Source organism: Gallus gallus, chromosome 9 (genome assembly GCF_016699485.2).
Source record: "Gallus gallus isolate bGalGal1 chromosome 9, bGalGal1.mat.broiler.GRCg7b, whole genome shotgun sequence".
In the NCBI taxonomy this organism is placed as follows: Eukaryota; Metazoa; Chordata; class Aves; order Galliformes; family Phasianidae; genus Gallus; species Gallus gallus.
In genome coordinates, this window is record NC_052540.1 from 9,655,232 (window position 1) to 9,677,987 (window position 22,756).

Sequence of the window (22,756 nt, forward strand, 5' to 3'; positions counted from 1 at the left end):
GGGCTGCAGATATTTAAAAAACCCTCCTATCCAGAGAATACAAAATGCCTTTAATGACAGGCTTTTTTTTCTTTTTTCTTTAAGTCCTGAATTTGGGAGAAAAAAAACGTTTTAGTTCTCACATCATCCAATGAAGCATTTTTCTTGCAAACTGCTGGGCAGAGATCAACAGTCCACCTGATCTTTACTGCAGGTTACTTTCGTCAAGGTAGATTGGGTTGTTTGTTTTTTGCTTTTTACACTGGCTGATCAGAACATTTTCTAATAAAACAATAAAAATATTTAGATCAACAAATCAGTACATTATGTCCAACATCAGGTTCTTTGCAATCTTGTCTGAACTACTTTAATACAGTTTTTATAATTAGTTACCTTAAGGCAACACACGCAACAAATAATATTTCCAAGAATGTTTTATCTTTGACACAAACATCACATCCAGAAAGACTTGGAAGAGATATCTGAAGTGTCAAACTGGGTAATAAAGTTGGAGGCAACCCACAAGGAAGTGACTCAGGTAAGTTGTAGGCAAAAGACGAAAATGTAACATTACTCTCTCAGATGGTGCCTTTTTTCCTCTTACAGTTCTAATTAACTTTTTTTTTTAAAGGTCAAGGAGAACTGCATTGAACGAAATTTGCCAATTAAGAGATGAGTCCCTAAAGAAAAAATTGTTTGGACAGAAAAAGATTGGAAAAAAAGGTATGTAAAGAAAATACATGGAAGAATTGCTATGCTTGCAGCACCCTACAGTACATCCAAGAAGAGAACTTTATTGGATGAGAATTAGTGATGGAAAGTAGGCAGAATATTTCTATAGTTATGAAGAAAATCCATAGGATAGTGTTTTCTCTTCCTACAATAAATATTGATAGGTCACAAACACTTAAAAAAAAAAACAGAATATGATTTCATGTCCTTAATACTTTTATATTCCATTCTTTTTCTGCTGAAGTGTTTCAATAAAATGAAATTATTCTGAGGAAAGCTCTAACTAGACTAGGGCCACATAAAATAATCTAGACCACAAAACTAATGAGCGATCTCATTATTAGATTGTACCATGGAGGAGAGTCACAACACTTCAGAACTAGAAGAGATATATGCAGAAGAAATGTTTCATTTTCATTTTCTATCACGAGCACTATAGGCAATTCATCCATTCACAAACATTTTAAGTAAGATTTATAAAAATTCAAATGCAGTTTATCTGCCCTTATCTTTACTAAGCACTCAGATGGGCCCATTCATGAACAAATCACTGCTAGCAGGGACTCCCTGCTGTTCTGCATACGCACTTATGATTCATGTTCTTTACGTAAGTTAAACAACACCACAATGACTGGAAAAATCTACAAGAAAATCAGAAGCAAAGTTAAGAAATAACAAAAAGTAGGTAGAAGTAAAATAAGACGCCTCAGAAAACTTGTACTGCCTGAGGTAAAAATGTACTGATGTTCTTGCTTATGAACTGAACTTGGTTTTATACCCATCAAGGAAAAGGTGTCTTTTTAACTTGCATACAGTTAACAACTCAAAGTAAAAACCCTCATGACAGAAGGACACCTACACAAGGGAAAGTAGGGCAAGGCAAACTGTATGAAAGAATAAGACAATATTCTGTTTAGGTGCTTACATCAATAAAGTACATTGTATAGCCCAGCAAACCTTTCACTGAGCAGCTTGGGCCTTCTGTCTGCCAGCTTGTTGACCAAGATAGACATTAAGCTACAAGGCCATGACAGTGTAGGAAAGTCACGATGTATCCCCTCTTCAGCAAGTTTTTACTTATTTTTACCATACATTAGCCACAAAGCATTTTTTTTTCCTAAGGAAGGCAAAAAAGAGGTTTTTAATGCTGATAAATTCAAAACTTAACCATTTAAAAAAAAAAGCTAAAATTAAATACCTTGGAAGGAAGGAAGGAACAATAAAAATATAAGGAACTAGAAAATTATTTGAAGGAATAACTATCACTAAAAGAAACCAGTCCTGATGGTAATTAAATGATTACATTAACAACCCTCATGCAATACCTTTGCTAAGAGATCACTCAAAAGAGAGAAATCATGGCACTACTTCTGCATTTGGGTTTCTCCCTGCATTGGATATATGCTTAGAATTCAGCCCAATATTTCTGCATCAGGATGCTTTTTTATTTTACATTTACCAGCATAAGTTCACTTTAAGATGTAAAGAATCTCAAGATCACAATAAATGCTGTTACTGCAATCATTTTGGCTTCGTGTCATTGGTACAATAAACCATAAACCCAGAAAGCTCAATTTAATTAAGACTGCTATGTCTAGCATAAAGAATGCATTTAAATGGTTATTATTTGCCATGCACTAAAAAACAACATACCAGCCTATTTTCATTCCGTGACTTCCACAAAGATACTTAACATTTAACTGCCCAAGAAAACATACAGTATATTCAAGGCCTCATATTTACAAAGACAAAACTTGAAGACTAAAAGTGGTGCAAATAAATGCTGTCAGAAGACCAGATCTACTGTATTTTTTATTGTGTATAGCCTTAAGCTTCCTCACAACATATCTCATGACATAGTATCTGACAGAAACTTAACTCGAACATTTGGACTTACTTGAGCTTTTACCAAAAACTTTGTAGACGATTAAAATAGAACATCAGAAATATCTTTCGTCACCTGAAACCGGCAGGCAAAAATCACCATCAAGATGTAAACTGAACTGTGCCACTTGTGTAGGAATTTAGTGCAACTCCTGTTTACTTTGAATGAATTAATGTCTAAAACATGGTCTCACCATCAAGTCTGAATTTTTCAGCAGTACTTAAATTAAGAGAATTACCTCTTTGTTTCTCTGAACATTGGCTAAGGTACCAAATGTCACCAAAAGGCGATGAACAGAAAGTCATCTTGTTACTCACCAATAAAGAAGTTGTTTCCCAATGCAAGCATTTCTTCAGAAAGTACAAGTCCACCCAGTGCCTGGAGGAGAGTGACACTTCTGCCATCAATGAGCGAACACTGCTTAAATCCAGCAGTTGTCACCTTCCACAGCAGGATAAGGGAAGCAGTAGCATCTTGTCTTATTCTAAAAAAATAAATGACAAGAATATTTACATAGAGTGGGGGAAATTGGTCTTATAAGAAAGTACATCAGAACAAAAAGCTTATTATCAGAGAAGGAGTACTTCAATATGGTGAACATGGAATCGGGAAAAGGTCTGAAGATTTTCATCACTTCCACCAAATTAAAAATATTTTTAACAGTAACATCTGTATAATGGTATACCTAAGCAGATTTAATCATACAGAATCTCAATTTCTCATACTGGACACCAACTTAGAGTCCAATAACAGTTTTATATAAAACACTACCTAACAGTAGCCTTGTTCACTATTTGCATTTATGTCTTGTTAAATAGTAGCTCCATTCTACAGCTAGAATGCTATCATTTTCTGCAGCTGAAACACATCCAGCCCTCCTATCTACTGAAGTACATTCAACATTCATTCAATACAGGGGATGCTGGTAGAAATCCTCTTTCATTTGCTATACCAGATCGAAGGATCAGAACAGTTTATTCTTGTAAATCAAATGAGTTGTGTAATGCTCTCAAGGTCACCGAGTTCATGGTGCCTTCCTGAATATTGACAGGTTGAATAAACACACACAACTGCTTATGTACTGTCAGATCCACTAGGGAGCACTATATCTATATTGGTGTTGCTTTCCTCTCAGGATACTTTTTTCCACTAATTTCAATAAAGAAAAAAAAAAAAAAATCTATCTGTAGTATTTCTGACAAGATCCATTAATTTCACCTAAGTGGATCACCACTGAGTATGACCAATGCTCCTGAAGGTCAATCATAAGTCCTACTGCTGAAACACTGCTCATTCTCTCTTGCTGAAAAGAAGCCCCCAGATAGCGGGGGATCTACAAAAGCACAGTGGCGTCTCCCCTGACATTTTATTTTTACATTATATTTTTATAAAATATTTTATATACACATACATCCATTTATTTAGTTTACAAGAAATGTAAAGTCTTTTCATTATATTTGACATGACTTGATAAAATACTGCGACCATACCAGGTAAGTAAATTTTTGACAGTATTTTGGGTCAACTTTAACATTGAACCCCATCCCTACTCCCGGAGCTGAATGTCTCATTTTCAGTAACAACTGCTGTTAATAAGACAGCAACCATTTCGGTCACCCATAACAATCAAAAGAAAAAAAAAAGGAAATTACTGAACGGAAATTTTTTTGTTGTTTATGTATTCAGCCATTGAACCAGAAATGTTATGTAGGTCTTTAACAAAGGAAATACAATAGAATGAAGACAGATATCAGCTTGCACCAAAAAAAAAAACCTACTAAAGGTAGACAGTATAAAAAATGACCAAAACCAACACTATGCACTATGCAAACTCATTTGTAACGGGGATATTCCATCATGGGTCTTACATACAGCCATAGAATCTACAAAGGTCAGCTTATTCTTGAGTTAAAAAAACAAAACACACACATTCACGGATCTCTTCCCTACTTAAGCTTCTCATGAATGAGAACGATTCAAAGTCCCGTGGGAAGGGTAGGACAGCTCCCACGTTTAACAGTTACAGTTCCAAACTGTCTGCAGCTTGTCTGCTTGCAGCAGTTTGTTTTTTCCAGTGAGCGCGGCCTTTTTTAACTGAAAGCTGGCATTCTGAGAGATAAGATGACAGGATGAGAAAAGTAGGCTATTTTGGGAAAATCTGAGCCTAAAATTGCAGTAAAGCTGTGAGCCAGAGAAGAACTGTGTTGGCAGATTTTTATTTGAAATAAAGTTTTCAATAGGAAATACCTCATCCCAGCTGACAGAATCAGATCTTTCTAGGAAGTCAGGTTCTGTTAATTAAAAGTTACAAAGCAAGCCTTTTATTGAAAAACTATGAGTTTGAAAGCGTTTAACAGAGTAAATTCCAGTTTTTAAAAAATTTGATTTGTAAGACATTCACATCAAAGATTTCAGCTGATTGACAACACCCAAAGCGGTATTCCAGAAGTTAATCACAAACATAAAGCATAAGAAAAGTGCAATTATATGATCAATAACAGCTTCCCACCAACAAGTACATCTTCAGATGAAAGGGAAAAAAAAAAGCGTTCACTGCATGAAGGAGAAAGGAAAGATCACATCTTTTCAAAACTGACATCTTCAGAACATTTGCCCTGATCCCTAATGCATCCAGATGGCCCAGAGATGGTTTACATGCTTACATCTTCTGAAACGTTACATATGTGGGAGAAGTTACACCAAGCAAAGAGCTGTCGTAGCAGCGCTTGATGCCTGAAGGCTTTCTGAAGTTCTTTCATGTACTTTTAACCAGTTGACAAATCTGAGTATCTGAAAAGCAGTTTTCTAAAATACCCAGGCAAATTAAAAGAAAAACGCTTTTATATTCCATAAGATATAGAAAATGTTTTTACTTTATTGATGTATTCTGTGGAACTTCAAAGGAGACAAGACGGCCTCCAGCAGAGGAATTGGAACTGGCATTTCCACAAGCCACATCTGGAAGTATCTGAAAATAAAAATAGTTTTATTTAATACTGAAGCACAAAACTTCAACTTTCTCTTACCAAAGAAAATACGATTTTTTTAAAAGAGCACTAATAATATGGTAATCATCTTTAATGATTGACCAAAACATTTACTAAAGTATTTATGCTGTCATTAAACAATATGAAAATTCATATCAGCATCCTTTCCATTTTTACAAAACCTTCCTGCACATCAGCACGGGCTTCTAAAGGTATCTTCCTTTAAAAGTGAACAGATACTTTGAAAAAGATGGATGGGCTTCCAGTCTTGTGAATCACTAACAAAAGCTCTAGCATTTGTTTGCCACTTCCCTAAATATTGCATCACTAACGGGAGATTTTTGAGGATTTATAACAGCACACACTGATACTGTCTTTCTATTGTATGGAAATGTGTTGTTTGTTGTTTTTTTTTCAAACTCAGATTACTTTTAAACATATTCTCTGCCTTGCTCTAACAAGGCCTGAAATTACTCTTTTCAAGTATAAGTTGTCAACTAATGATGTTTTCAGATGGGGAAAAATGACAAACACAGTTGAGAGCAGAGGGGCTGATTTGCCAAGTCTCTGATAACCACTTGGTATGGAAATCATGAACTAGAGCAAGAAACTACACAGAATGCCATACAACATAGAATCATAGAATGGCTTGGGATGGAATGGATCTTAACAATCATCTTCCCTCTTTTAATTAAAAGCCGCTCCCCCTTGCCCTATCACTATCATATCACACAAGAAGTCAGTCTCTCTGGTTGATAAGCTCCCTTTGAGTACTGAAGGCTGCAATGAGGTCTCCCTGCAGCCTTCTCACATCTCCAGGTGAACAAGACCAGCTCCCTCAGTCTGTCTTCATAGGAGAGGTGGCCTCCTCTGGACCCACTCCAACAGATCCATGTCATGCAGAATAATAATTGATTAGGATAGTTTGAAAACCATTACTATTTTCAATGACATCTTCATTTCATGTAAGTAATAATTGATATGGCATAATTGTTTTTTTCTATCGCTTACATTATCTGTAGTTTTAATTAAGTAGTTCTCAGGTATCCTCATTAGCTTACCTATGAAATATCACCACAAGTGGAAAAAAAAAAAAAAAAATCAATGTCACCTTAAGATTAAGGTTAAGCAGGTTTTGCAACATTATTTTTTCAATCATTTGCACAACTTTTTTGCATTAGCCATGCTGACAAAGTGAAAACCGACACCTGACACACTGCCATGAATTAATCATTCATTACTGAAAAATCAGAATCTAATTTCTAATTTTATTTATAAGTCACCTGTGAAGTGTTACCATCAAAGTGTTGCCTGCAAAAACACAACAAACAGAAGTCCAGACTATGATGCAAATAATAATTGTTAAGAGACTCAGAGTTGACTTTGACTCAGACAGGAAAAATGCTCAGCATTCACATCTCCCCAAAAATGCACATATTACTCAACTCATTTCTTCATTGCTGAATTATTTTGCACACTTAATATGCATGCAGTTTATGAAAATAAACATGCAACTTATGAAAATAAAATTAGATGCTTTTTTTTTTTTAAGAAACTCATCAAAAAGAAAAAAGGTAATATCCCTATTAAAACTTCTGAATCTTGGAAGACAAAATTATTAAGCTAACATTCAAAGCCTGATGAAATTAAAATGAGTTTGGCTAACACTGTTCTTCTTATATACTTGCCCATATTCACAATATTTTTTTCTTTGAGACTCTGTATGTCTCAGCGTATCAAAGTCTTTATTCTCATACTTTCATAGTGCATCTAACAACATATTCAGTGTTAGAATATATTTTCAGAATGTCTTGTATTACCTTAGAACACAAGCAGGAAAAAAAAAGTAGTTGAAGCATTTCATTCACCTTACTATTCTATATTAGAAGCTTGGAAATATTTGTTATATACATGTTGAGTATGTTATATATTTGTTCAGTATACATCTCTTTGCAACTTAAGAAGAAAAAGCTCATGAAGCAAGAGTGGCTGCATAACATGAGCAATTAACCCTGTGAAAATGGGAAGAAAAAAGTACTTTGGTTTGTAAAGCAGTAAGAATTAAGGACTGCTCAGCATAAAAAGCACAAGTAGGAAATATTCTTCGGTAACCAAGAAAAGCAAAAAGCAAAATGCACATGACTCCTCTGATAGGATGATTTGTAGTGTTTGATTTCCTCCTCCAAGAAGGAACGCAATTTATAACTGGCCCTGATTTCATTCACTATGAACCTCCTAAAATATTTACCTTAACCAGTAGGATGTGAAATAACAGAATTTCACAGCAGCTGAAACTTCACTTTTTTTTTCTCTTACAAAAATGGTACTTGGATCAGACAAAACATATAAGAAGAAATAGCAGCATCCATAAGGAACAGAAATGGTGCCAGCACTATCCTGTTTGAGACAAATACTACGGAGACAAAAATGACAGCTTTAACATCTGATTTAGCAAATAAATCACAAAGCTTTTCCACAGCCCTGGGAACCTTGTATGAAGATTTTAAAGCACGTCTCTCCTGTCTGAAGAGAGCTCCCTAAGAACTGAAAGGCTGAAAAATGAGGACAAAGACAAGTACATTACAATAATACAGGGCTGTCAGAAGATGAAAACAACCTGTGGGTCTCACTCTAAGAAAGAAAAAAAAAATAGTAGGAAATTTAAGACAGAACACTGGAAAACATAATGAAATGATTTTCAGAATGTAAAATAAAGAGCACGTGATGAACTCTGCCTTATTATTCTAATTGCTCTTTAAATTTAAAAGTGAGATGGCTAAAGTCAAAAAACACAAACAGACCACTTAAAAATAATCTCCGAAAAAAAAATCATGTGATGGCAATGAGATCAAACTCTTCCAAAATTCCCCTTCTGCGTTCAGTAGCACAGAACCTTGAAGCCAGCAAGGAAGTTCCTCGGGGAACAGACCATAGATACAATACAAATGATGCAGCTATTTTAAAAATAGTTGCTAAAGAAAACAAAATCTTCATGCACCTGCCAGAGCCTGAGGTATGCTTAGGAGCTGCTTACAAAGATAATCTCCTACATCAGCACAGAATATTCTGAAGATTTTATGCTCCTCAACACATTACTTAGAGTTTGGAATTTTTTGAACTGTTGATATGAAATATAGTATTCCTCTTTTTGTATTCCATTCTGTAAGTTTGTGTCTAGAACACATTACTGGTGGATTTTTTCTAAACAGAGAACATAATACACAAAATCTGTATTTTTGTTTCAAAGATTTTAACAGCGTTAACATCCTGACAAAAAGAAGAGAATCATTTGAGAAAACAAGAGTGAAGTCTCCAGAAGAGGATCTGTTCCTACAACTTCTAGCTGGACTTTAAAAAAAAACAGTAGTGACTTGGCTGGAAGATTACTTAACCAAGTCAGATAGCAGTATAGATGAGACTGAAAAATAGCCCAAATATTGGCTGCAGTAGCTAAGAAGACAGACTCTGCTTTTCCATATTGGACCTTTTCTGAAAATATTACACAGTGTGAAGCGTGCAGATATTCTTCAGCCATATACACCAACATATATAAAGAAATACATACACCATTCTACAAGTCCTGCAACGCAGACAGATCCCAGGAAAGTATTTTTACATGTGTGCTTTTATTACCTTGGTTGATTAAGCATATTAGCCTTCAACTTGATGAGGCTAAGTAACACAGAGACCCTCAGTCTACATTTACACTAGAATACATATACGCAGTCTTGCACTACTGAAAGTAGTTTGTTGAAATGAAGTTTCCTTGCATGTTTCTTGGAAAGCTGACCACACAGACATTTGTATTTCTACAAAGCTTTATCCACACTGACAGGCTAATCCTCAACAGTGTAAAATACAGTCACATAGCTACAGCATTATACGTCCATTTGTTTGATATCATAACCCTTCAAGTTTAAAGGATTGCAAAAATATCTTACTTCTTGCAAAACACTCTATACTTTCCTCAGATATAATAGTCTGTATGTAGAATCAGCAAATTCCCATTAGCCTTAGCAATTCTTCACTACTCAATTAACAAGATATTAATGAGTATTCCTGAATACTAATAACTACTTCCAAACACTGGAACATTTTGGCCAAATACATTTAGGACTCTCCAGCCTTGGAGGTATTTGTGTCTTGACTGAACACTTCTGAGCAACCTGCTCTATCTGTCTTGCTTTGAGCAAGAGTGGTGGACTGGACAATCTCCAGAGTTCTCTTACAAGGTCACCTAGGCTGTGATTCTGTGAAAAAAAAAAAATTCACCTCATAAGTCAGTTGTTTCCTATCTCTTTCTTGTAATTGCCAATGTCACTTCAGTGACACCACACCACAGCATACACAAAACTCCATTCCAACATAGTAGGAGTGATGGTTTTGTGTTTGTTTTTTTTTTTATAGGAACACCCCCAAAGGTTACTCAAATAAGTAAACTCATGCGCACACCGGTGTATTTTTAAGTTACACTTTCCTCCTCTGTGATCTCTGATGGTTCTCTGTTTTTAATTCTATCTCTGAAACCTTCCTCCAGTTTTCTCTCCTAATGGGGGAACAAGGAAATCTGCACAGCCAAAGCTAAGTTGGGCAGATTGGTCTGGAATTAAACAGAATACATGAATGCACACATTATTCCCACCCATTCTTCTGGAACTAAATAAAAGAGATGAATACAAACTTATCTTACAGAAGAGTCAAGACTCTTGGGGGGCTGGAATTAGGTGACCTTTAAGGACCCTTCCAACTTAAGTCATTCTACAGAAGTAGTACTTAAAAGGAAAAAAAAAAAAGTAATAAGGTCTGTGCTTAAAATTTTAAACAGATTTGAAAAGAAGTTAGGTTAATAGAAAGAGTAAGAAAACTGCTCCTTTGAGAAAAACAAGACTATGCACTCAGGTGGCCTCCCATGAAAACTGACATGGTCATTAAGAAAGATGGCCCGTCCTCTCTTCAGTAGCACGGAAACAGAGGAGATGAATGAGGTATGAAGAATGCTCTTGCAAATGCTTTTTCAAATCTTCTTCCAAAGGATTGCATACTGACTTTCAATTCAATAAAGTACATTTCAAAAAATTATGGCTTTGCCCTTTCTAAACATATATCTACATTTCCACCAAGATAAGGCCTGCAGAATTTCTTCTTTTCCAAACCTCTAAGGGTGATGAGAAGTATCTTTTATTTTCAAAGAAATATAAAATGTTTGTCAGCTTTCTTTATGCAAGAGGAAAATACTACAGAGAATTTAAAACAGGTATGATGATGTTGACTAAAAGATCCTGAACTGCTGTCAGCAGAGAATTAAAAAGAGAAGAGATGCAGGAAAAGCCAATGTAATGTGAATGTGAAGAGGGAGATCAATTGCTATCTTCTTTTAGTCAAAATGCCAAGCAATGAGCAATGATCATTCTGGCACAGAAATCCCATTCAAGACAGATTTGTTAAAGAAAAGCAAGACCCTTATCCGGCTGCATGGAAAAACAACTGCTTCCAAAAAGCTGGTGTCATGTAGTTTAAACCCCACGAGTGTATTTGCCTCCACCCTCAAGAGTTTCATATAGGATGATGCTTGAAAGAAAACCAGAACAGAAAGAAAATGAAGGCTTACATCTAACATATCTCACCAGTGGGAGAGGAAAGCAGAAGTGTTTAGAGTAGGAGTGCCTCTCTAAAGAGCACCAAGGGAAGGCTGACAGACTGAGTCCAAAAACAGTATCAAATGAAGGAGCCTTGCCAGCTATTGTAGCACTGAAATTTAACATAAGGAAGTCTGCATATCTACCCAGAAAACTCCGTCACAGGCAGTTTATGAGTACAGCTCAGCTCATTTGAGCTAAAATGGCTTTGAGTAGTCAGCAGTTACGCTGCCAAGAGGATCCACTAACCAAAGATTCTCATACATGGCAATCCTCCAGTCACCCTAATAAAACTTTGTATTTATGCCACAGGTTACTAATGTCAATATTACACCAAGTGGTAGATGCTCATCTAGCTTAGGAGGTTATCTTACGCAATGACACTCTCAGATAAATGACCAGGGTAATCATGTTAACCAGATGCCTTCTTGTCTCAAGTGAGACAACCAAAATGAGGGCCACATTCATAAAATCTTCCAATAAATCATTCAATCAATATTATTTCCTTGAATGGTCATTTCTTATGCCATAGTGCATGGAGCTGTTCTGAATAATACAGATAAGCATCGTGGAAACAAGCTCATCAAGCAAAAAAATCCACATCAACAAATCCTGAAGTGAAGATTACGAGCTCAGGTCATTGGAGAGGAAGCTAGGATGTAAACTGAGCCAAAGTCTGTCAGGTCTGTCAGAGAAACTTCTCCATGTATTTTTACATCAAAACAATGATGCACTCATAGGCTACTTCAACAACAACAACAAAAAATAGATCAACTTTTAGCAACAGAGAATGCACTCAAGATTCAAAGGTCTCCCTTTCAAGCAGAATTGTTCCTTAAGCATATCCATTTGTTGCAGAACAGGAGTACCCTCTTTCAGAAGCTTCCACCTGGACCAGCCACACTAATGTAACAGACATATAGTTTACTGACTAAAACCCACGTACAACAAGTTTTGTCCACATTGCAAGGAGAATTAGAAGCTTATTGTAGCTATAGTCACTAGTTCGAAAGCCTAGAATCTGAGCGGTAGCATTACAGTATGAATAAAAGGTTAGTGTGGGACTCATGGTTAGCATTCTAAGTCCTGGCCATGTACCTGGCAAATCACTTTACTGCTCTGTGCTTCAGTATCTCCATCTACAAAATGTGAATAACACTACTGATTTCCTTTGAAAAACAATTTGAGAGCTATTATGGGAAAGTAATATATAGGAGTAGGGCACTGCTATTCTAACAGTTGATTTTTACACAGAAACCTTTGTTGAATCTATTATTTGATTAGGATTAGGGAAAAAAAGGAATTATCTCACTATTATTCACTAATATCTATCTTTTCTACACTGTAATACAAAAGATCATTGGACTGGGGAAATTTTGATTGCTAGCTTTATCTGTCTTGCAAGTGGAACAATTAATTTAGTTGCCCAAAGCAGGAAAAAAAAGATCTCTCTTTTGACACCTGAGCACAAAGATAAACCCCTGTTATATTTCAGAAATCAACAGAGTCTAATATGTTTCTCTTAATGGTCTGTGTTTGTAGACCTTAGCCTGTTTATCAGGAAAAGACCAATTTGTTATAGCAAGATCAGTCAGAGAAGTGAAACAGTATCCAAAGACATCTGCATGTTGTCTTCTGGTGCAGGTCTTACTGAGAACATTCAGTCAAGCATGCACTGCAAAGTACGTCCACCTGAGGAATGCAAAAAAATGTCCAACTGCAAACATATGTCATGCCTCTCTTAGAGGATTTATTTCTCTCAGGAGTTCCCAAAACTTCCTGAAAGAGCCCATGGAAAATTCATCCTTGAAAGACTGAGGGAGTATTCATATGGAGATATTCTGGCAAAATTTCTCTCTGAGTAGACAGGGAAAAGAGTCTGAAGAGCATTGGTTCACTTGTGGTGTCAGATTAAGGTAAAAAACAGGCCGACCTGGAAAGCTGACAAACAAACAAACAAACAAACAAAAAAACACCAAAAAGCAATAGCAGCCTTCCTAATCTCAAGGAAGATCAAAAGAGTAGATTTTTGCAATAAAAAATCTAAAGTTTTTTACTTTACAAATTTTACTCTATTTTATTTTTGCTTATAAGAGAGTGTATGTAAGGAACAATCTTGGTAAAGCCTTTGAAGCTATGAGAAAATGTAGTATTTTTCTGCTTAACACTGAACTTTTTACTCTTGAAGACTCCCACCAAAGAGGCTTTGAAACACAGACCCTCGGGCATACCAGCTCTCCCTTTGGTTTAATATAAGATCAGAGACAACGTCTTGAATTAGCAACTGGAATGTTTCTTCCAAAGAAGTATCTCTCCCTTACTATGAATTCCAAAGAACAGATCGCTATACTACATGAAAAATACCATGAAAAATGCAAGACGCATTGTAACAAATTAAAAACACATAAAGACAAGTAATTTCTGTGATAGTGTACTGTAACAGCTATTAACATTACTAATGCATTTGTGATTGATAAGCTACATGTATTTCTCAGGTAAGAGAAGACATACAGACAAGTGAATTTCAGTTGTTAAAACACTGAATTGTGAAGAATCTGTCTGAAATGCTTACTGAATCTATCTGAAGCACAAACCAGGCAGAAATGTTACTTATACAATACCAGATCACAGACTGAGGAACACACACGAGGCAAGGCAGGCGCACTGGGACGGACATGCCCTTAATTGATCAGGACATTGAAAGCACCCAAGCAGAGATTACATTGCATTTAAACTAATAAAAACAGATCATTGTTTGTTTCTGCTTCAGTGCTTTCTCTCCAATCTTCATTGTCAGCATCTGACATATGTTCTACTGTAAAATAGATGTGGGTAAAGGTATTTCAAGAAATAAAGTTTGGTTCTCCAGACATTGCCTACCACAACTATCACTGAAACAGGACATAGCCCTCTAACTACTTATATATAGATTTCCCTAAACTTATTTGATATTTAGAGATATGGGGTCATATGAATGATCGAAATAAAACATTCTCATTTTGAAGAAATACCCAATGGAATATTTGTGAAAGGCCACCCTTAAGCTCATTACCTTTAATAAATACCTTTTTTGTGTGTGTTTAATTTTACCAGCAAATTAACTCAGGGCAGAAACCATATCTTCAGCCCTCTAATGTAGAGAGCCCTCGCATCGTGCACAAGTGACAATCCAACCATGACAACACTTAGAAGCAATTTCCTGTGTGTTTTTATTTAAACAGAATATTCTCACCTCAATTTCATCCCATTTCAGGTCCACAACTTTCTGTCCCGCCCTTGGCTGCCACGTAGGTAGTGTCACCGTTGCTCGTGAGTGAGGCAGAATGACGTCGGGCTCCAGCGTGGAGGTGACAGGCCTGCTTTGCCGTGGAGATGATGCCTCTGCCTGCTCGGGGAGCGGAGGGCTGTGCCGGGAGTGCTCACAGTTCGCTCCTTCGTAGCCATCACTGCAGGCACAGAGGTAGCCATCCCCACTGGTGCTGCAGTTACCATGGTGACAGGGGTTGCTGGCACAAGGGTCTGAAATGAACTGAGGGGAAAAAAAAAAAAACATCATATAGGTCAATTACTGCATATAAATGATTTATTTACAAGCTTTAGAAACACTGTGAAACAAGATCCTTTTCCCCTTCTGTATTTACCTTCCAAACATATTTAAGAACCAAGCTCATCTTTGATACAACTTCAAGGAAGCAAATTCAAAGGATTAAAGAAGAATATTGACTAATCTATATTCATCGCTGCTCTCAGAATATTCCATGCGAAACTCACTGTTAACAAATCCAAGCAATGCAACAAACATGAAGTAGGAGCATGGCTACCACTTATCATCTGTAACTTTCAAAACAATCTTCAGAGCAATATGACCAGGGAAAACACCAAAACCTGGAAATGTGAGGCAGTAACAGCAGTGGGAATGGGACACAGAGCTCACACAGGTCACCGTGTCAGGAAGTAGCTGTGCATTGTCAGAGCTGAGCACATCGTGTAATCCTATTTGTGGACATAAATTCAATTTTAAAACAGCTGGGCCTTTTGCCGGCACTTCATTTAGTGGGCAGCAGTTTCAGAATCTTACTCATTCTTGTGCTGAAAACTTCCTAACAGGAATTATTGGGGGAGGAAAGCTTCTTTTTAAGGCAGCATTTGTAATGGATTAGAACAAGACAGAGCTCAGCGATGTGAGAAAAATCCTGCCCTACGCTCACCTGCTTTCTTCTGATTCCTGCCTTAGATGTATCCACAGCTAGCTTGTACTCCATTTCTTAGGTCATCATTGACTTGAAAGCTATATGCTTCTTCACTCCTCCTCCATGCTGGTGTTTGTCTACACAACTTACTTACAGGGCATGTCTAGAGGCTGCTCCCAGGTTCCACCTGATGAGCTCAGCCTCCTGGGGCAGGACAGACCCTCCATTTGTGGCCGTCCTCACAGCGCATACTCCAACATTTAGCACTGCTTTTTGCCAACACATCAGTGGTTTTGTTTACTCTGGAAGCAGCTTCCTGATACCACCTAAGAAATTTTTGCCTTAGTCAGAGCTACATCACACTGCTGACTCACTCTCATCACTTGAGCAAATAATAGAGCCAGGCAGTTCCCTTGATTTGTCCTCACACTGATAATCAATCTACCACTGCAAACAGACATCATTTGTCTCGACATGCAAATTTCAACCAAGTGTCCCAGCCTCTAATGTTAGCCAGTTCTTTCCTGCACAGTATCCCACTCCTTCCCTGAATAAGCATTGCTGCTGCTTATTCTATTTCTCACTACAGCACCACAGTTAACAATAGTTGTTACAAATGTTTAATAATAAATAAGAATTACAGAAGCTGTATATATCTTTAATGCTATAATTGCCATCCCTCTAGAAATAACCAACAATAACTTCACCATTAGCAAAAGATATCAGGCACTTAAAGTCCATAATTTCAGAATCTTTGGGGACAAAGTAATTATTAGGTCTACACTTGGAATTTTCCCTTCCCATCTGTTCAAAGCCCTGGTACCAGGGGCACCAAATCCTAATATTAACTCTTCTTTTTCTAACACTGTGCTTTTGCTGACCTTGGCTGGAACTTTTACTCTTAATGGAATTTTTGTGTACTCCAGCCTCTGTAATAGCTTTTGGACAGCAGAGGAAGCGTTATTATGAATGTCAACTTCGGAAACAGTTTTAATTATGAATGTTAGATTTTTTTGCTGACTGATGCAGAAGAGTTAGAGGCCACACAAGAAAATCTAAATATATCTAATACATCTAAAAATTGTCTAAAATATACAGCATGCTCATTTATCTTGTCGTTCAGCTGTAGATATGGATGTTATTTACTTTGCATGGGGACACCTCTCATATATATTAGGTGACACATGAGACATCTGGCACAAGCTCTGACTCTTCTTCGCTTTTAAAAACCAACTGTATATTAAGTTTATATATACTTTACGTATCAAGAATCAAAGTGTGGCTTTTTATGACCAGGTTGGCTTATCTCCTTAAAGTCTCTTTCTCCTTCAAATCAACAGAATAAGTAAGTTCTTAGAGAACAGCAAAATCATAGCTATACACAAGAGAAAAGGAGAGGGAAAGGGGAAAAGGATTTCAGGAAGGAACAAAACCCAGTTCTGTTGTACAGTTCATCAGCTGTATTTTAAGCTTGCTCTCACTTCCAAGCAGCAGAAATTTTCACAGCACTTTCCCATTAAGACTGCTGAAGAAAAAAAATGTTTCATGGTGAATAAAGTCCAGACCAAATCCCGTTTGCAGTTTCTCTCATTCCAGCGGCTCGAACTAGAACTGAGTTTCAAAGACACGCAGCTCTCCTACTGTTGCATAAGCTCTTCACTCACTCCTTCACAATCTATCCAAAGTCATATTAACTCATTTCCGTTAATGAATCAGCATTCATTCCATTCTGAGGAAATTTAATTGTTCTTGTCACACTTGAAATGTTAACACAAAAGGAAACAAGGCTTCACAAAGGGCACTTCTTTTCCTCTCAAGTCAATATATCCATTCACTTTATGATCAAAATAATCAAAAGTGCACTGTGATGGACATGTACATGCTGTAAACTGGCTTGAGCTTGTCCAAGCACTGAATGGAAATGGTTGTGCTCAAGACAAGCACTGGTTATTGTGATGTGCCACACACTGTGTGCCTCTGGAGCTGTCACTGACAGCCCACACACATCAGTGAAAACATTTAAGTCTGTTTGGTTTACATGAAGAATTAAAATAGATGAGTGTAGATGGAGAACTTCACCATGCGCATTCTCAGAATTAAGCTTTATGAAGTACTACACAAGATTTTAAAATATCATTCCCTTTTCTTAGTTACCATTAATTCTATAGCTCTTATTTTTTCTTTCACAAAGCTTATCAAAACAAAGGCAGAGCAGAGAGGAGCGATCCCCTCCCATGTCCTGCTGCCACCACTCCTTCAGTACGCCCCAGGATGCAGTTGGCCCTCTGGGTTGCACACTGATGGCTCATGTCCACTGCTACACAGAGAAAAGGAGGATGCAAGTAACAGGAATTTGATCACTGGCTATTTGTACAAGAATTTAACATAACACCTTCCAATTTTTTTTTTTCTTTTTAAGATGCGGAATTTTAATAATCTTTATTGAGGAAGTATATTCAGTATGTAGGTCTCCTGTTTTCATCCCCATTTCTCCATTTAATAGTCTGTCTGTTTCATAATACACTCATTGACTAAATAGGTATGGTTACAGTACCTAGCTGACGAAGTTGAGTTAAATTATAACATCTATTATACATAATTACTATCTCATATGCCTAAACAGATGTAATTTGTTGAGTATTTTTCCAACAAAAATCCTAAGATAGGTGCATACCAAGGTGACCTTGATACTGCAGTTCATTTTCCAAAGGCAGATAGAATATAAACACAGGTGTGATACAAACAGTAGGCTTGTATAAGAATCACACTCACAAACGCAGATTGTTCACCAGTCAGTCCAATTGTTTCTTAAGGTTTTAATTTCAGATAAAACACTGCGAGATGTATATCTGCAAGATCATTTCACCAGTACTCTTTGTGGAGGCACCAGTTTGTCATTTAATGCTCATTTGGTGGCTTTTCAGTGTAGTTCCTCTTGTTCTGCCTGGAGACACTTAGGACACCTCAGAGAGCTTAAAGAAATAAAAAGGTAAATCTAAAAAGAAGGCCAAAACGAGCTGCTGAGCACTACGTAAAGCCTTTCTCCCACCTGCAACTCTCCTCTTAGATGTGTTAGCACAAAACTAATTTTTGGCTCTCTTTTTATTGTGACTTCCTGCCATCAAAGACAACACTATACCACCTTCCAGCTTGGCTTCAGTAAAATAGGGAAAGAACAAAGTCCAGCCCTTAATTAGGGATTCAGCTAATTGTTCAAATCTGTTCTACACACTGACTGCTAATCTGTTAACAAAGCCAAGCTGCCACAGCAATGTCACAGGCTGCCATTTCACACTTGTCAGTAGACACCCAATGCCTTCTAAACAATGGTCAGATATTAAAAGTCAGCAGAGTCCAAAAGCCTCCAGCTTTGGCTCCCTGAGATGGCTTTTCCAGTTACAGGATGAAAGCTGCAATATTCAAATAAGTGAACTGAATGTAGCTGGTTGGGATTTAGACTGTGTCAGTTTGCATGTATTTGGGTAAAAAACATCTTAGGAGAGATTTATATCAGTAGAATAAGCTGCCATCTCTGTTGCTGAAGAAATGCCCTAATATAGGAGCAGAAAACCATGTAGAGATCATGGGAAGATCCACCCTGTATCACCTCCATCCTGCATCACCAGCACTGAAAAAGGATCAGATGCCTTAAGTTCAAGCTATGCACTGTACATTGAAAATTATCAACTTTTGAATACAATAGAAAGAAAATAATTAAGATCTACAGCCTTAAGAAATTATCTGTTTGATTGAGATACAGTAAAAATAAAACATTTTGAAACAGGTTTTTTTTTTTTTTAAGCATATCTGAAATATAAAATGCTTGCTTATGTATCCATTTATGAAAAGGAAATGGAAACAGATTTAGGTCTTCTACTTAGCAATGAAAATAAAGATTATCTAGAAATGTAATCTCTTCAAAAGAACGGCTTAGTTATCTTCACACTGTGATTTAAACACAGACTGATTCAGACCTTCAATCCACTGAAGTTTTAAATTCCGTTCCATCACACATTCAACATTTATGCGAATGAGGAAATGAAAGACAAGAAAACTGAGATGACGAAAAACAATAAATCAGCTGCTCCAATGAGAAGAGCATCCATAGAAGCAGCATTGAAATGAGCGTATTAAGCAAACAAGTGTATTTTATTTTAAGGAAATGTTTTCTGTGTTATAATGGGACTCAAGTAAGAATTGTGGTTCAATTTCTGGTTCTCAGAAACATCCCATTCAAACTGAGAACAGTCAGACTCCTTTTCCTTTTCTCTGTCTTAGTAAACAGTTTTATCTAAAAAAAAAAAAAAACTCTGTCTCTTTTCTAACTGTAAAATGGAGATAATATTTCTTTCCTCTCATCGCCTGTGTTATCTGGATAGAACAATTTTTTTCACAATGTGAAGCACAGAACCAACTGTAGATAGGAACTCTCAAGCAGGAATGAATACAAGTAAATAAAAGAATGCAATAAATCTCAATACAGCAAGGCTAAACCTGTAACCTATGGGCTTCATGTTAGTTTCTTTGTTATCCTTCCTTTCTCTTCTGTTTGTTTTATTTTTTCATGGCTACTCAGGTTTCTTCTGAACACTTCTGTGCTCAAACAGCAGCGTTCAGAGAAATACCCAACTATGAGTCTCCAAAGTTAGCAAACATTTCTAACTTACCTGTTCTTTTCTAATTAATCCTTAAAAGACAGCAAAATCCTATTGGTATTGCATGCACAGATATCACGTAATCAAAACAAAGCGTCCAGAAAAACAAGCTGAACAGCTATTTAATTTTCCAACTGTGACCAAACAGAAATAAATTAAAAAATAATAAAAAATAAATACAGTAATAAAATTATAAGAAATGCTGATGCACTGGGATTATGAGAATTAAAATGAATGAGATTGTCTCTTAGGAATGTAAAAATTAGCCAATATCAGTATCTTGGTGCACACAGGCTTCTCAACCTTAAGCATTCCCAAAAAATCTACATCCAATCTCTTTTATATATGTTTAAGGACACTAATGCTACTTAAAATATAGTAATTGCTCTGCCACACGTGGAAACCTAAAGTACTGTGTCATGGTGAAACTGCCTCACAGGGTGCGGTGACCACTTGCACCTGATCATACACACCACGTCCACACAGGAGTCAGAATGTCACAATTCGCCAAGTTAGAAAACAAAAAGTGTCTACACTGTTATTTCTAACTAGAAAATGGCTACTGGCTATGAACTGCACCTCTGTGAGCCCTGGGTACCCTTCCCTTCAGAGAACAGGGAGGCCACAAAGATATAGAAAGCGCCGTCCTGGAAGCCACAGCGATCAGGGCTTTATTCCCCATCCCTGCACACAATGCGAGAAAAAAAAAAACATTTATATACTGCATAAAGCATAGTAGAAACAACAAGCTGTAACACAGAGTGCCAATGAGCCAAGCTCTAGAAGGCTCATGTAAAGAGCTGCACCCCACCAGAATGACAACATAGGTCACGTCCTTCGAGAAGTAAACATTTACTGTTTTCCTTTAGTGGTCCCACTCAATGCCCCCAACCCATCAGGAAAGGCATCAGTAAGTGCAGTAAAGAAGAGAAACCTGTATTGGATAATTTGGAACATGATTCTTTGAACCACTGTGAGCATTTTGGATTGCTTCCAAGCTGCCATTCTCATTCTATGAGTTTTGAATATCCAGAGTAATGAAACTGCCAGAGAATGTAATAAATGAGTAGAAAACATTTTCTTTACTTCAGTGAAGCAGCAAAGATGCCTACAGAAATTGCCTGTTTAATTGACACCAAAAGCATGGCTGCCTAAATCTATTTGAGAAACCAGCAAACATAACAAGGCAAATTTTAAACAGCACGATAGATTTTAAGAACAGAAAACCAGCAAATGGGTAAGTTACCCTTGCATGATAAGTTAGCATACATCAGCTGCTTTGCTTTACCTGTCCTCAGGCACATTCTTACCTTGAGGCATAGTCAAATAACCATAAAATAAATCAAGATCACTTTCCCTCTGCCTCAACAAAAGGAAAATATCTACTTCCCACTAAGCACAGAGTACTGCCAGATGTGAACATGCACATAATTATTGAGCAGCATCTTGTAGTTTTTCCTCAGCTCTTCTCAGCAGATTATTTTTAATAGGGTTTATATATGTATGTATATTCCCCTATCCTGCTCGGAAAGGCCATTCAAATTGTTTGCTATTCCTATTGATAGAACAGATTGAATGTTACATTTCCAGCAGACAAGCTAAACCAACTTATAGTTTTTCATCAATTTCCACACTTAGGAGAGATGTTTTCTAAAAACAAAATGAAGTCAAAATATCCACCCTGAAAATAAGATAGGTCAACAATCTATCAGAAATTATATAAATACATACAGATCTGTGGAGATTAGCAGTGAGGTTTTTCTGCCTCAGCATCATCTCATTTTACCCTCAGTAGGGGTCGGCAACCTACAGGATAATTGTTAAACAGGACATCAGTGGCTCTCACATTACCGGTGGTAAAACTGATGGGTAGTTCTGAACAGAATGCATTAACTGCATTACAGAAACACATCACATTAGTCTGTTTATGCTATTATTTCATTATGAAAACATCACACAGTGAAAGAATTACTAATAGTCTTCATTCATAATACTGTTTTCCCTTTTTAGAAGTATTTTTTCTTGAACAACAGTGGGGTGCACAAAATATGATGGGAAATTATGATAGGCAATGATCTGAAAATTCATAACATTTTTACTTCTCAAATGAACCCTCTGTTAGTTTCAAATACATTATTCGCTTCCGAGTAACTGAAATTAATTATATGCCATTCCTAAAATATGAACCCCTTATATTATACGAGAATTAATTAGTTGATCTTGAAAAATGACATGTACCATTTTGCTTTAAAAAATAACTAATATTCCAATCTATATGCAAAGATTTTAAAAGTTTTTTTTTTTTAAACAAAAGATTTACCAATTCAAATTAACTAAACTTTGAGGTTAAACATATGGGTCATTGCTTAATTCAAGGCTAATAACGTTACTTCAATATCTTAAGGTTCTGCAATGAATACTCACAGTTATAATGAGACCGGGGCTATCATAGGAGAAATAAACTTCCAATATTTTTATGAAAGAAAAATTCCTGAGCAATCTGCTACTGGGATTTTCAGAACTGATTATGGAAATTACTCATCTATTCTAATGAAAGTAAAAAGAACTTGAAATACTAAATAGTTTTCTGTTTTAATAACAAGAGCATACTACAACCTCTATTCAGGTAAGCAATGTTTTGCAGAATCTATCGTTTGTCTCTCCTTAAAAGCTTTGACCCCAGAGAAAAGTT

General features: G+C 36.6%; 1 protein-coding gene across 1 annotated transcript in view; it reads right to left on the bottom strand.

Moving 5' to 3' along the window:
- The window catches only part of DNER (delta/notch like EGF repeat containing), a 106,718-nt gene that overhangs the window by 51,060 nt on the left and 32,902 nt on the right, over positions 1-22,756 (bottom strand). The window contains exons 2-4 of the mRNA XM_422604.8: positions 14,452-14,748; positions 5,470-5,564; positions 2,914-3,080 (exon numbers count right to left, since the gene is read on the bottom strand). Coding sequence (XP_422604.3) covers positions 2,914-3,080; positions 5,470-5,564; positions 14,452-14,748 — 559 coding nt within the window. The remainder of the gene's footprint in view (positions 1-2,913; positions 3,081-5,469; positions 5,565-14,451; positions 14,749-22,756) is intronic.